This window comes from Triturus cristatus, chromosome 11, assembly GCF_964204655.1.
Source record: "Triturus cristatus chromosome 11, aTriCri1.1, whole genome shotgun sequence".
Lineage (NCBI taxonomy): Eukaryota > Metazoa > Chordata > Amphibia > Caudata > Salamandridae > Triturus > Triturus cristatus.
Genome location: NC_140594.1, coordinates 930,322,988 through 930,338,172, shown reverse-complemented (window position 1 = coordinate 930,338,172; position 15,185 = coordinate 930,322,988). Strand labels below are relative to the sequence as shown.

Sequence of the window (15,185 nt, the reverse complement as noted above, 5' to 3'; positions counted from 1 at the left end):
CAGTGTGAATCTTACCGCCCTCTTTCGCTGATCAACCTAGATGCGAAAATACTCGCAAAAATTCTGCCTACTAAACTCCAGCCGCTAATCAGTCTGGTTTTATACCCTATAGATCCACATCCCACAACCTACAGACCATTTTTGCTATGTTCCACGTGCTGAACCCCGATCTACCCGCAGCTGCAGTTCTGCTCGATGCGGCTAAAGCATTAGACTCGACTGAATGGCCATACATGTTTCACATCCTGAATCGTATGGTGTTCCCACGTGTCTTTGTAGGATGGGTATGGCTGCTATACTCGGAACCATCGGCTATGGTACGCATTGGCGGATTCACCTCCAAGCCTTTCCGGATTGAGCGAGACACTCGCCAGGGCTGCCCGCTATCGCCTCTATTGTTTGCTATTCTGCTCGAGCCCCTTGCATGTGTGATCCAACAGCATCACAAAGCGTCGGCATTGAACTTTAGACACCGCCCAGTTGGTATCTCTATAAGCCGACGACATGGTGCTGTTCATTCGTGAACCGCAACACTACCTCGCCCCTGTTCTACGGGAATATATTCGCTTCAGCTTGTTTTCCGGCATCACTATCAACTGGGACAAATCATTGGTAAAACCCCTAACATTGATAACCACTCCCCCGACCATGGAATATCCCTTATGGTCTACGGACCCGGTTAAGTACCTGGGCGTGTGGGTGCACTGAGATCCTGAAGTGGTCGTAAGGGAGAACTATGGAAGGGCTTGTGTGGCTTTGGAACAACAAGTTGACGGATGGGTGTCCCTACCATTGTCACTAGCGGACCGTATTGCCCTCATAAAGATGGTCATCCTGTCACGGTTCCTATATTTATTCAGCAATATCCTTATAGAACTAACCACCCAATTTTTAAAGACTGTACGTACCCAACTGCTCAGACTGATGGGGGGTGGTAGACAAGCCCGGGTGGGATGGAACATGCTCACATTGCACTATGACAGAGGTGGATTTAACGCTCCCGATTTTTTATATTTACTACTTGTGTGCACAAGTGCAATATGCATATCATTGGTATCACCTGCACGCATTCACTCCACACGTTGCGGTGGAAGATGGGGACGCACACCCCATTCCGCTTGCCGGAATACTCACGCGTGCATAGAAACGCCCAGGTCCGAAATAAACACCCTAGACGCTACCATTGGTGCCTGGCAGGCATTTGGGAGACTCGCGTACAGGCTCGGTCTATATTCTCCGGCCCTACCGCTGGCACACCATGCAGCACTCATCGTGACACAGGAACGAGGCTCGATGTGCTTACTCATAGAGGCTGGCATGGACCGCATGCAAGACATTTATCAGGAGGGACACTTTCTTAGGCGGACAACCTGCAGCACATTGTCAACCAATCCCCACTATTTCAGTTCACAATGCACCGTTTGAAACCAGCAGTTAAAACACACTACACAACATTCCGAGCTGAACCGCCTCCCATTGAAAGCCCTACAGCTTCTTGTAGCACCTACACGGCGCCAGATGGTCACCAAGCTGTATAGCGCAATAATAGAGGACCAAACAATAAGCACTGACAGCAGTATGAATCGGTGAAATGAGAGACTTGACCCCCCTCTGACTCCAATGAAGTGGGAGCATATCTGTGCCCTTACTGGCAAACTAACTCCCAATGGCAATCTGAGAATTATAAATTTTAAATATCTCCACCAGGTGTACCACGCACCCCTCAAACTATACACGTTTGGCCTTAGAGACACGAGTAACTGCAAACGATGCGGGCTATCAGGTGTGGACTTTTGGCACCTGGCATGGCAGTGCCCACTGGTAGCTCAGTACTGGGGGGGGGGGGGGGGGGAAGAGAGTAACGCACCGTATTCAGGAAATTTCAGGAGTTCTGGTGGAGTGCACAGCATTGATTTGCCTACTGGGCTATGTACCTCATCTGAAAGGGGTGCTAGGTATATTCGTGAGAATTGCCCTTCTGCTAGCCAAGCGACGCATAGCACTGACTTGGGAGAGCACTCTGAACCCCCGGGTGCGACACTGGGTCCGGGATATGGTATACTTTAAGGAGAATCTTGAGCTCTGGGCGGAGGAACTTTCAACGTCTTCCAAACCCAAAGATGTATCGGAAACACTACGTCGATATCTAATGGCGCAAAATCAGGGGGACGAATCTAAACGCTGAGAACTGTTGACCCGTGAATGCACTATAAAGCACAAAAACTGCGCAGGGGCAGCATGGTCGATAATTGCCGGAATACTCCATCCAAGGTCCATCACGATGTTTATGTTGTTATTGCTATGTTGCAATTTGAACGTTGACTGCATCCGCCATGCGTGGCGATGAAAGTAATTGTCTTTTTTGAAAATTAATAAAAAATAAAAAAGCTTGACATGCTCAATTACAACGCTAGAGACTATTCACCCCTTCGCTGTTAGTCCTTCCACCCCCATTACATTTGTCCACATAAGGTATCCATGCCAAATTTGCGTCGTCCTTTCAAACATCTTGGGGATTCTAAAGGAACCCAGGGTATGTGGATTCCTTTGAAGGGGACTTAAAAATTTGCCAAATACAGCTACATTTTGTGGGATGGTTAAAAATGAGAAAGTACTGCAGAAAAAAGTTTCTTGTTTTTTCCCTGCGAATGGTATAAACAAAGGGCTTTTGGTGCTAAAATCACCATCTTCTCATCTTTCAGGCAAATTGAGACTTTACTAAGAAAACAAAAATCTTCAACACAGTTTTGGCATTTTACTGGGCCATAGCTCATTTCTCCTATTTTTTTGTGCTTTCACCCTCTAGTTAGTAGTAGAAATGGGTTTGAAACCAATGGTAGACAAACTTCTGAATTCAGCAAGGGGTCATTTGTGTAGATCCTTCAAGGATTTCCTATAGAAAGTAACAGTATTAATAAATACATATTGAACAGATTTAAAAAAAAAAACGGCCATTTATTGTCTACGTTTTCATCTGTAATTCTAACTGTGGCAGATTTTCAAAAGCAAAATACATTTACATCCGCTGGACCCTTTTGGTTGCAGAAATATATAGGGGGCTTGTAGGTTGACCAAAAACCCAAGGTTCCCACAGCCAATAAATGAGCTGCACCTTGAAGTGGTTTTTCATTCTGTACCCTGTATACAGCAATTCATTTGGTAAAATATAAAGAGTGAAAAATAGGTGTCAGGAAAACCTATGTATTTCTGAGATGGTCACAAGATATGGAGTTTAGAAGCAGTGGTTAATTTCACATCTCCCAATTTGTGGGTACCCATACTAGCATGTGAATTAGAGGGCATTTCTCAAAATGATTTTTTTACACACTGTTTTACATTTGGTATGGTCAAATGTATAGAAAGACAATTGGTAATAACACTTGTTCTACTATTTTGTTTTCTCCTAAGTCTCCTGATGAAAATGATACCTCGCTTTTGTGGGTAGTCCTAGTGCCGAGGACAGGAAAAGGCCCAACACGCAACGTGCACACATGACAACTGTCCACTGAAAACCAACCCATTTTTTTGCAGTGTACATAGCTGTAGAGTTTGGGCCCAAGCTCAGCAGGCATCTAGGGAAACGTAGCAAACTTGTACATTTTTGGAAACTAGACACCTAGAGGAAACCAGGATGGGGTGGCTCTCACCAGGTTCTGTTACTCAGAATCCCTTACAAACCTCAAAATGTGTTTAAAAAAATAAATAATTTTCCTCACATTTCTGTGACTTAAAGTTCTGAAATCTGTGGGCAGGCACACACTTCCACCCACGCTGCATTCCCCCAAGTCCCCATTCCCCCAAGTCCCCAAGTGTGGAAAATGGTTCCTCACTTGTGTTGGTAGGCTTCATGCCCGCGACAGGAAACAACCTTAAACGCAACATGGAGGAAGCACATTTTCCCACCAAAAATTGTCCCTCTTTTTCCAATGTGGGTAGCTCCAGATTTTGGATTTTCGCTCAGCTGGCACCCAAGGAAACCTAGCCAATCAGGAGATTTTAAAAATATTTAACCCTTGGGCTATCAAGGGTGGGCTGACTTCCGTGGCTCTAACCATGTTTTTTTTTTCTCGGAATCCCTTTCAAACCTCCAATTTTGACCAAAAAAAACCTAATTTTCCTGACATTTCTGGGATGGACAGTTCTAGAATCTGCTGGGAGCCACAAAGTTTCATCTACCCGTCAGTCTGCCTCCCCCCTCCCCACCAACACCACCGTTAGTCTCCCGATAATAATTCTACCTCACATGTGTGGTAGGTCTAGCCTAGTGTCTGTGTCAGGAAACGCACAAAACATAACATGGACACATCACATTTTTCCTCGGCAAACTGGCACTGTTTTTGCAATATGCCAAGCTGTGGATTTTGGGGAGCTAGCTCAGCCAGTATCTAGGGCAACCTAGCAAACCTGTACATTTTTTAAAACCACCATATTCAATTCAATATCTCACATTTCTGAGAGTTTGAGCTATTGGTATTTTAAATGACAATGCCTTTTATTTATCTGTTTTGAAAACCTGCAGGCTGTGCGTAAACACGCACTTTGTATTTATTGTCGTTGCTTACGATAAGCAAGGCTGGATGTGTTTATACACTGCTTGCAGGTTTTCAAAGCACATATATAAAAGGCACCGATATTTACAATGTCAATAGCTCGAACTCTCGCAAATGCGAGACCTATTGCATTGCAAATGCTTGTCTTCTAAGGTATAAGGAAATGAGATGAACAGACGTCCATTCTTTAAGAGTAATAATAACTCTTCCCAAAGCATCTTTTCCCCACTGGGCCTCTAGCTAAGCAGCCAGGGCAGGACATGTTTATTTATTTCTTTTCTAGTAATTTTTTTTATCCATGCACAAAACGCATCATGTCTCCGCGTGTTGATGGAAGCAAGGCAGAAAACAAGCCAGATAGCCACATAAGGCAGCTGCTGAAAGAAACTTGCTGATTTTAGAATTGGCATTGGAAGTAGCAAGGGGATTTGCAGAATTGTGCCATGTGATGTGATCCTGATCAAATGTCTCGAGCTCGTTCCTCGTTTCTCTTCTTTCTAAAATGTATAATGCTTAGAGGTCAAGATGGGGATATGTGATTTATACAAAGCGGAGCATTTTATCTAAGGACTTTTGGTAAAGTTTCCAAGTGGTGAAAGTTACGAAATTCGTGGCCCTGAGGAGGCAATCCTCCCCAGGATATTGAGGGGCAAAGTTGACCAGGTGTTGAGGCTGATTTTTTAGGTTTGGAGAAGAGGATTAATGTTAAAGCTGCGTGTGAGCTCGGGCATGGTGGAAACATGGACGCCTGAATATGTGAAACTGAGGCGACGCAGTGGTATTTCTGTTTGCCAGTTATACACAGCGATGTCTCCGTGTATAAGGACCAGGAGCGATTTACCCTTGTTTATTTGAAGCGCTGAAGCTTTCCCATTGAGCCGCAGCATCTCCAGTACACATGGACCTGATGTTGAGGGTTTGGCCAGGAAAAGATCTGCGTAAAGGACGATGCGTAGCTGAGCATTGCTGCAACTATACAGAACAGGGGTTCAATAGCGAAAGCAAAACGGAAGGCAATGATGGGCATCCCTGTCGGGTTCCACGTCGAATCGGGAATATGACTGCACCCCAATAATGAGTATTTGTGCTGTAGGCCGTGAGTATAAAACACTAACTAGTTTGCTTAAATTGGCACCAAATCCCATGTATTGCAACATAGTCAAGGTAGTCCCAATCCAATATGTCAAAGGCATTTTCGAAGTCCACAAGTAATGATGCGGACACTCCCTCAATGTCGTGGCTATTGGTTAGGGCATTAGGTACCCAGCAGATGCACTGTTGGGTGCTCCAGTTGTGCATGAAGCTGAACTGGTCTGGGTGGACCAGGGTGTTAAGTACTGGCTGTAGTCTATTTGCAAGAAGCTTGCAGTAAATCTTGATGTCGGTATTGATCAATGAGATAGGGAGGTTCGTGGGGCAGTTGGGCTTTGGAGGGTCAGATTTGTGAAATAATCATGATGGTGGTTGCAAGGTCTAGGCCCATGGGAGGAAGGCAGAGCTCCCAGCCTCTTTGTAAAGGCACAACGGATGGGGAACGACAAACTTGCGGAGTTTGGTATCATACCCAAGAGGATGGCCATCATGGCCTGGGTTTTTATCAGGTTTTAAGTCATAGATCGCCTCCAGAAACTCGGCCGTGAGGATGGGAGAGTCTTAAGCTACCTGCTGGGCATGAGTGAGAGGGGTGGGGAACATCAGGCATGAGGGGCCAGGCGAGCTCTCACACAGGTCTCGGGTGTCAGGAGTAGAGTGTTTGATAATAGTCAGCAAAGGTATTCACAATGGCCTCTGGATCAGTGTCCAGGGACCCAGTAACATCGGTAATAGAGGGAATAAATCGGGGGCCGGTACTTCTGATGGCTAGTCTATACAGAAGTGTACTTTTTTAATTGCCATATTCATATATGCGGTGAAGGGATGCTCTCCTGCACTGGCAGGCCTTGTGAAAGGGAAGTTGACAAAGGAAGGTATGGTCTATTTCCAATTGCTGGGTCATGTGCTCAGACGTATTGGATGCCACTACCACCTCCAACCATAGGATGCAAGCCTCTAGTTCTATGGCATGTCTAAGACGGTCCCATGGGTAAGTTAAGTCTTGGCTACGCTGTGGAGTATAGCTTTGCTGGCCGCCCACAGGGGACTGTCCCTTCATTGGTGTCGAAGTTGGAGCAAAGCTTCTCTGACCGTCACGTGGGTCTCTTGCTCCTATTCAATGATGGAGCAGCATGGTACAGTGGTCCGAAATACTACAGGGCAAAATGCTAACTGCCTAGGTGGAGGCCATATCTGTGGCTGGGAGGAGCATAAGGTCGATGCGGGAGAGCCGCTTCTTGGAGGCAGAGGAATGAGTGTATGCCATGTCCGACACGCATTACACAACCCCAGTGAGTAAATCCAAGACACTAGGACCTGGGACAAATACCTACAGCTACGCAAAGGAAGTAGGGGTGTGGGGGGCAGTGACGATGTCAGGTTGAAGTGGAAGTAACCCCCCCCCCACGCACACAAATGAGCAGTGCCCCATATGGCAATGTAGTTATAGTCTCAGTGAGATCTTGAAAAGTTTGGTAATGCAGGTGGGGAGGAATATAGTGTCTTGCTTTACACTTCCAAGTAAAAGAAATGTAGCACTCCCAAGCAGAGGCATTCGGCAAAGCTAGAAAACACCTGTAAAGAGGCTCTACCCGCACAAAATGAGGCACATCAAGACACAGTTTTCAGAATAGGGCGTGAGGTTTTATTAGTGCAACACACTCTAACAGAAAGGCTTTTCTAGATGTAAAATGAAGACAACATGCAAATATATATGTATCCAGTTCAAATGCATGAGAAAACACAAGCAGAGCATTATGGTAAAATACACGCATGTAATGAGCACTTACAAGTCAAATAATAATGGAGCGAAACATAAGAAGTTTATAATAAAGGAATACTCCCAAATCAAATGCAAGAGAGCAAATCTAATAATTGGCATCCGATGCAAGTAATCAAATACAAGAAAGAAACACTATCAAATGAAAGACTCCAATATAAAGAGTATGTATACACAGAATGGAAGCATATAACATGTATACACAGAATACATCGGATAATGACAATGAACAAGAATCCATGAATAAAAATTCTTCACAGGCTGGTCACTCAGCACACAGTTAAAAACAGATGTAGCAATAACTATATCCCTACATATATCTCAATACCAATGATCATAGAAAATATGTCACCGGCTGCAATAGCTTCATCTTAGCCCACACAAGACTGGGGGATTCCAAATCACAGTCCTGGGGTCAAGAGACTCCTCAAGCCTGGAAATGCAGCACTGAGCAGACATGTCCATCTCTCAGGAGAAATCTGACTTTCGAGCTAAGACAACCCAGTTTTATAATGTTTTCAGTAAATGAGAAGACATCCTCTACAGCACAGAAACTTACTGGTGCTGGCCTAACTTCCGCAAGCATTCCAAGGCAAAGGATTTATCACGTATTCTCCTCTACATGTTCCAGACCCTTATCTTAGTGAAGCTTACGAAAGTAGAAAACATCTCCAAAAGTACAAAAACACCCTCAAAAGAGGAAAGCAATCTTAAACATGAATAACCGAAATAACCGTGAGTAACCTGGGGGCCTGCTTGTGTGTGCAGAGCTCAAGCAAGACCAGTCAGAATTCAAGATGGAGTTTAGGGCATGTTAAAGCCCATAGGTAAAACTCAATTTCACAATGTACAACATAATGCATATATTCGCACAACACTGCCTACAGCGCTATACTCTGAGACAGAAAAGTACATTCCACACATTTCTCACTCATGTTTTCAAACACACATCCCACACATTCTGTTCCTGGCAAGGCTAAGGCTAAGGCTGTCCTACTCTGTGAAACATTTCCACTCTGAAGCAACAAGGAGACACGAAATGAAATCACAAGGCAAAATGCAAGTGCAGAAAAAATGTTGAGTAAATTAAAACACAAAGTCAATTAAAACAATAGTAGTCAAAGGTCATCATGTGGTCCCAGTTCACAGGAGAGCATGTAGCAATACATATACACAGTGATAATGTTGTATGGTTTCCCTTCCAGTGTCCCAACCACCTCCACATATCGGCCCTGAGCATCCTGAATGACCTGGGCAACCTCGAAGGGAAAGTACTTGTGAAGAAGTATCGCTGCAACCCTTGACCTCTATCGAAACCTAAATATAAGGCATGATTGTATCCAAACCTGCGCATGAGGTCAGCACGACCCCCGGTTGGTGACATTTGAGAAATCTAACAGCAGCTGTGCTTTAGATAAGGTCCAGGAGGCCATTGACCTTCCATGACAGGCTGATTTCAACCATTAGGTATGTGTATGAAGTCGAGAGAGGACAGACTGGTCTGCCACTCAGAGTGTGACATAGAGTGCAAGGGAGGCAAGGAAGCATTCGAAACTCAAAGATGTAAAAACGAAAAACCCAGAGCTGCTCCTCCCTCCATCAGCAGCAATACCTCCCCAATTCACACTTCCACCCCAGAACAAGTAAAACACAGAACTGGGTATTTCAGATGGACCTCTTCCTGTGCAAGATCTACTATACATAAACACAATGTGTGTCCCAACTGAGTCCCCAAACGTTTTACATCTGTCATTTTCTGAGCAGCTCCACATCCGGGTTAAGGTACCAGATCGATGCCTCCAACAGACCTTACCACCAGCCCATCACCAACTCATGGGGGGAGGGGGTGGAAGAAGAGGGTTCTGTGGCTGGCCTTGTGACTGTTTCATAGGCCGCTGTTGCACCAATTAGGCCCACAGGCAAAGTAACGCAAATCAGGCGGAAGAACAGTGCTCAATGGTGGAGCGCTCCAGCCCCACTAGACCCCTGCAGGTCCCAGTCCTTTTTACCGCATAGTGGGGCCCCCAACAGTAAGAAGCGGCCCTGCTGCAGCCCCCTGAAGTTATCGCTATAGTAGCGCGACTTCCCGTTGGCATTGTCTGCTCCGTATACGGAAGGTCCCGGGGCAGCAGCCCTCAGCAGTGCAGCTGGGTCTCCAGAGGCTGGGGAGCCGTCCCCAGTAGATTGCACAGGCTCTGACTTAACCGCTCAATACAAGAGGCTCCAGCAGGACTGGTAGGCTCAGAGCCACCATCTATGTAGGGCGCCATCTTGAGGTCGTAGGCTTGTCCTGCGCCATTTTACCAACCTCGGCTCAGAGTGTGGACACCCTCCCCCTCCAAACCCCCTTGGCTTCTTTGGAGCATCGTTAATACGTGTCCAGTGTCCACCATTTTGGCTGCTTCCCCCTGTGACATTATAGGATGCCAGTCTCCCACATCTTAAGCATACTCATCTTTAGGTATAGGATAATCACCTTTTGAAGACTAATCATGTAGAGATTTCGTAATGGTTTTAGTGGTGAAATGACATCATTTTTCAATAAGACCATTAATTGTAGGTGTTTCTAGTGAGTCTTTGTAGTTGATGATGGAGGGACATTGTTTGATGGAAATCAAGCCTGGGTAATATGACAGAACTGATAACAAATGTTTGAGTGTTGATTATGAGGCTGGCTTTATGGTCAGAGTTGTCATCTTCAAGAGCTTTTCATTAGGAGTTAACTTCGCTGATAGCTACAGCTCTTTTCTCCAGGTTTTTTTTATGCACACACACCTATTTGTACTACTTTGTGATGGATACATTGTGTATCGTGTTTAGAAATTTCCATTCATAGTGATTTCAGTCGAATCTAGTTTTCAGATGGATTTTCCATGTTCATCTGTTGTAAAAGAAAATCTTGAAATGCTAGTGTATGTGTAAATTCTAAACTAACCTTTACTGTCCACGTTGCCTTGTTTACAGGGTTGAGAAGGAAGTGGGTGGTATGGAAATTGCCCATGAAGGTATGATCTGGAGTCTAGCATGGCACCCTTTAGGACATATCCTCTGCTCTGGATCTAATGATCACACCAGGTACAGTCACAGTGAAGAACGGGTGACTGGGGTGGAGGGTGGGGTGTAGTAAACAATGTGATTGACAAAGGAAGGGGTGGGTTTACTGAGTGGTGCAATATGAACTTGCTAAGGAAGGTGAACCAAAACGTGTTTTATGAAGTTTCTTCTTCAGCTGTCTCGTATCATGTACTACAACACTTCTATGTAATCAGGACACAAACAAGGCCCCTACTTAATTTTCTTTTTTGCAGTAACTACAGTAGCCACCAGAAATAAACCATTCAACTTATAACCTATCCCAAGCAAGTTAGTTCCTCATTAACAGCTCCCAAAGTCCCCTAATGAATAGAAGCATAGGGAATAGTGAGCTAATTGCTTCAACTTAAGGGATCGCAGTAATCCTCTCTGCTGGTCTTGTCATAGAAGTGCATGTTCACAGTCACTTGTACCCTCATGATAATGTGGTGCATCACATTATAGCATGTTACTGATTCGTCAGGAGCTGAAACGTCTTAGCTGAGCTGTGTCTGCTCCTTGTGTATATTCTGCATTATTCATTTTTTAAAAACATTTTTGACCTCTCGTAATTTTTGTTAGATTAATATTTCTTTGTGTGTACAATTATGTTGACAGCAAATTCTGGACCCGTAATAGACCCGGAGATAAAATGAGAGACCGTTACAACCTCAATCTGCTTCCAGGGATGTCGGAGGATGGTGTAGAGTATGGTGAGTTTTCTCTACCTTCTCTACAGTTGGAGACCTAGAGGTGGCTGTCGGGGATTTGGAGGTTAAAGTACCTGGAACTTTATTTTAGGCCTGTCTTACTGGTTGCAGGACACAGCTGTATTGTATCTGCCCTTTCATCGGGACTGGGAACTAGTAACCTACTTTCAGGGACTTTGGACAGTCGTTTAGCATATGATGGGTATCGCTAAAATTCGTATAACCAGTTTCCACATTGCAGACACGCTGCAAAACAATTTAAATGTAACTTCTTTATTTTTTTCTATGTTGATATCAGGAGTGGACTAGGAGGTTCATTTCAGAGATGTCAGATTGTTAAAGATTCAAGTGGTTACTTGTTGTCTTTCCATTGAGTTCCTTTTAAAGGCTCCTTGCTTGTGATTTTTCAAGGAGCATTTTACCAGTATGTTGTATTTAGTCTCCTTTCCTGGCTATTCTAGAAGTTGCTAAACAAGTTAAACCTCCATATTGAACCTGTTGAAGTTTGCTAATACCGTTTAATTGTCATGACAGTTGTTTGTGTTTTATTAATTTCTGTGTGTTTATAAGTATTCTTGTTTGGGTTTACGTACTCGTGGAAGCGAAGTCTCATCTTCCAGTCTATCTTGATAGGTGTGAAACCCGGCATTTAAACACTGAATTCCAAGTTTACTTTGCTGTACTTCTAGCGACAATTAGAAAGTAAACTGTTGGAAAATATTGGAAACTGACGGGGTGAGAGTTGACACGTATGCAGCAATTAACAGGCCACAATTCTTATTTGACTTTTTGATCACTCCCACCAGATGACATGGAGCCCAACAACTTAGCTTCGATTCCAGGAATGGGGATTCCAGAACAGCTGAAGATTGCCATGGAGCAGGAGCAGTTGGGTAAGACGGAAAGTGCATGCTGTTTGAAGTGATGTCCATGTGTGCTCACGGTGTCTTCTCCATCACCTCTCTTGGAGGATTATGTCAAATAATGCAGTGCATATCTCGCTGCACCGTCACCTTTTTTCATCTCTTCCTGTATCTCCACAACAAATAAACAATTGCAAGCTGTTAACACAGCTAACCACGCATCGTTTTCACACAGTGTGTGAATCTTTTCCCCCAGCCATTTGTTCCTGTCGCTTTTTTTGTTCTGTGATTGTTTTACAAAGAATGAGCACTGAAATATCAATACCATTCAACTTTATTTCGGTCACAAGGACCATCAAAGCACATATCAAAAAGCACAATAAAATATATACCATTTCTTCATATATAATACACAACCAAGAAAAATGTTCTGCATTGCAATCTAACCAAATTACTTTCAAAGGAAGACCCCAATACCGATGATAAAATGCAACATTAGGTTATCCAAGGGCCAAGTCCTTGAATGATTTTACAATGCTTTACAGTCATCTTAATAAAAATCAATTTTCAAAATTAATTACAGTGCATATGGTTGTGATAAATAATGAAAACCAATAAAGTGAAAGGAGATAAAAGTAGGAAGAATAAGCTAGTACATTACTGGAACCTCGATAAGTTAAAGTCCTCCGCACATGCCACATAGAATTTAGAAAACGGCAAAGACAATTGGGGCGTGAGACCCATTTTAGTACTCTATATGCCTCAACACATTGCACAATGCCCAAATTCTTACAAAGTTGAATGAGCCAACGCCAGCGAGATAACGCATAAGCAGGACAAAAGAAATGGATGTGTAGCTTAGTTTCTGCCTTATAATTGCAGGCAGGGCATCCACCAGTATGTGTTTTGGACCATTTGCCTATGTTGGCAAGGTCCCTAGTCTAAGCTGCATGTACAATTTCCTAGCCAAGGTTGGTTGGATGTCATCCAGGAAAAGTTCCAGTTTGTATTCATCTTTTATCAAAAGAAACTCTGCTGTTAATTGGCCACAAGTGGGATTTTTCTGAATGACAGAGAGCCTATAGGATCTATAGGTTCCTACCAATTCCAACTGTGAGATTAGGGGACATGAATCCTTAGGTGATCTGCATAGGTCCAATTTGCCCAGCTTGGTATAGAGATCCCTAATATAGTTAAACCAGTGTATTTTAGTAATACCCGGGATGCTCAAGAGCACTGTGAGCTCAGATCAGTAGGTGGCCAATTCTGGGGTCACCCAAAGGCAACGCCAAAAAGTTACACGTCTTAGGGCTATCTCTTCATTATTGGGCCGAATACCTAAATCCAAGCTCAAGGGAGTAAGAGGTGTGCTAAGCGGAGGACCTAATAGCTGCCTCATTAAGTTATTCTCCACTTTGTTCAGACTAGTGATAGAGCAATACCCCCACAGTTCTGCCCCATACAGTGTAGCACCCCGCGCTTGAGTTTTGTAGATTTCAACTATTGGCCCGCTGGTTTAAATGATGAAGATCTATATTGTTTCATAAGCCCTCCCACTGTCTGTGCTAGCTTAAGGCTGGCCTTGGCCATCTGCGGTCCCCAATCCAGATGCTCGGTCAGAGTGACGCCTAAATAATCAAAAACAGACATTCTTTCAAGGGGGAAGCCATTCAAATGTGGATTAGGGTGAGATATGTTAACAGGATTGAACACCATATATTTGGTCTTGGATGTGTTTATCTCCAGCCCCCGAGTCTTACAGAAGGTGTCAAAGCAATCTAGGATGCGCTGGATTCCCATAGGGGTCTTTGATAGTAGAAGGGTGTCATCAGCAAACATCAGTGCTGGGAACTTGCCCGATGCTAGCCTAGGAGCATCATTGTCCTTAACTTGTCTAAGTTGCTCAATAAGACCATTAACACATAGACAGAATAGGGTAGGTGCTAACACGCAACCCTGACGTTCCCCTTTATTAACAGGAAAGCGGGAAGTAAGTTCACTGTGTTACCCAAATCTCACTTGCGCAACATTTTCTGCATGGAGCCTCACTAGAATGGTAAGGAGATAAGCCGGAATCCCCAAGTCTCTAAGTACATCCCAGAGTTACTCTCTGGGTACAAGACCAAAAGCCGACTTCAGATCTATGAATATTAAATAGGCTGCTACCCTCTATTACCACCGTTTTCCAGAAAAGAAGTTGGTGTTTGAATATCTGGTTGATGGTTGAGGTGTTTTTTCTGAAGCCGGTTTGATAAGGACTCAGTATCTCCTCTTCTTCCATCCATACCTGTAGGCGATCAAGAAGAACCTGCGCAAAGAGTTTTTGGGAGACATCGATCAAACTGATCGGCCTATAGTTAGTAGAAAGGAAGGGGCAACCTTTTTTGTAGATTGGGACCATTTCTGCCCCACGCCAAGAATCGTGAGGTTCTATGCTATACAAAATGGCATTAAATAGGGTCCACAGATATGGTCCCCAGATTGTTTGTTCCTCCCGAAATAAGTCCTCTGGTAATTAATCTAAGCCTAGCGCTTTGTTGCTATGGAGCTTATTTATAGCGTTTGTCACTTCAGCTAAGGTAATCTCCACAGCCACCACCTAACGAGATTCGGTGGTTACTTATCGAGATACGGCAACTTCAGTTACATTTTCATAACTGGTGTAAAGAGAAAGAAAATGTTTCTCCCACACTTCAGAGGCTATATTTGGCTCAATTGCTAGCTGCACTTGGATGTCACCCGAGCGCACGATTGCCCAGAAGGACTTCATGTCTTTTTCGATAATGCAAGTTTAAGATTGTCCCATCTATCCAATTCCCAGTTTTTCCTCTCCTGCTGTATGGTCTCTTTGTACAGTACCCAGGTTAGTTTAATACGTTGCTTATCCTTTGCCTTCACAGTGTCCAATAGGGCCTGCTTGGCTTTACGGCATTTGAAATTGAACCAGGTACATTTAATCTGAGTATTTGGCCTACGGCGTACTATTGGGAAGAATATATCTGCCAGTTTTTATGTTAACTCTTGATGTATTATGGCCACTTTCCCAGCATCCAACATCGAACCCTCTACAGATATTACCTCCCACATTTTTGCCATAGATGGAATTATTAGTTGATAA

The 15,185-nt window shown here is 44.0% G+C and overlaps 1 protein-coding gene across 1 annotated transcript in view; it reads left to right on the top strand.

Annotated features, from left to right (window-relative positions):
* The window catches only part of WDR33 (WD repeat domain 33), a 1,021,886-nt gene that overhangs the window by 725,739 nt on the left and 280,962 nt on the right, over nucleotides 1-15,185 (top strand). The window contains exons 11-13 of the mRNA XM_085634920.1: nucleotides 10,387-10,497; nucleotides 11,113-11,207; nucleotides 12,011-12,097. Coding sequence (XP_085491046.1) covers nucleotides 10,387-10,497; nucleotides 11,113-11,207; nucleotides 12,011-12,097 — 293 coding nt within the window. The remainder of the gene's footprint in view (nucleotides 1-10,386; nucleotides 10,498-11,112; nucleotides 11,208-12,010; nucleotides 12,098-15,185) is intronic.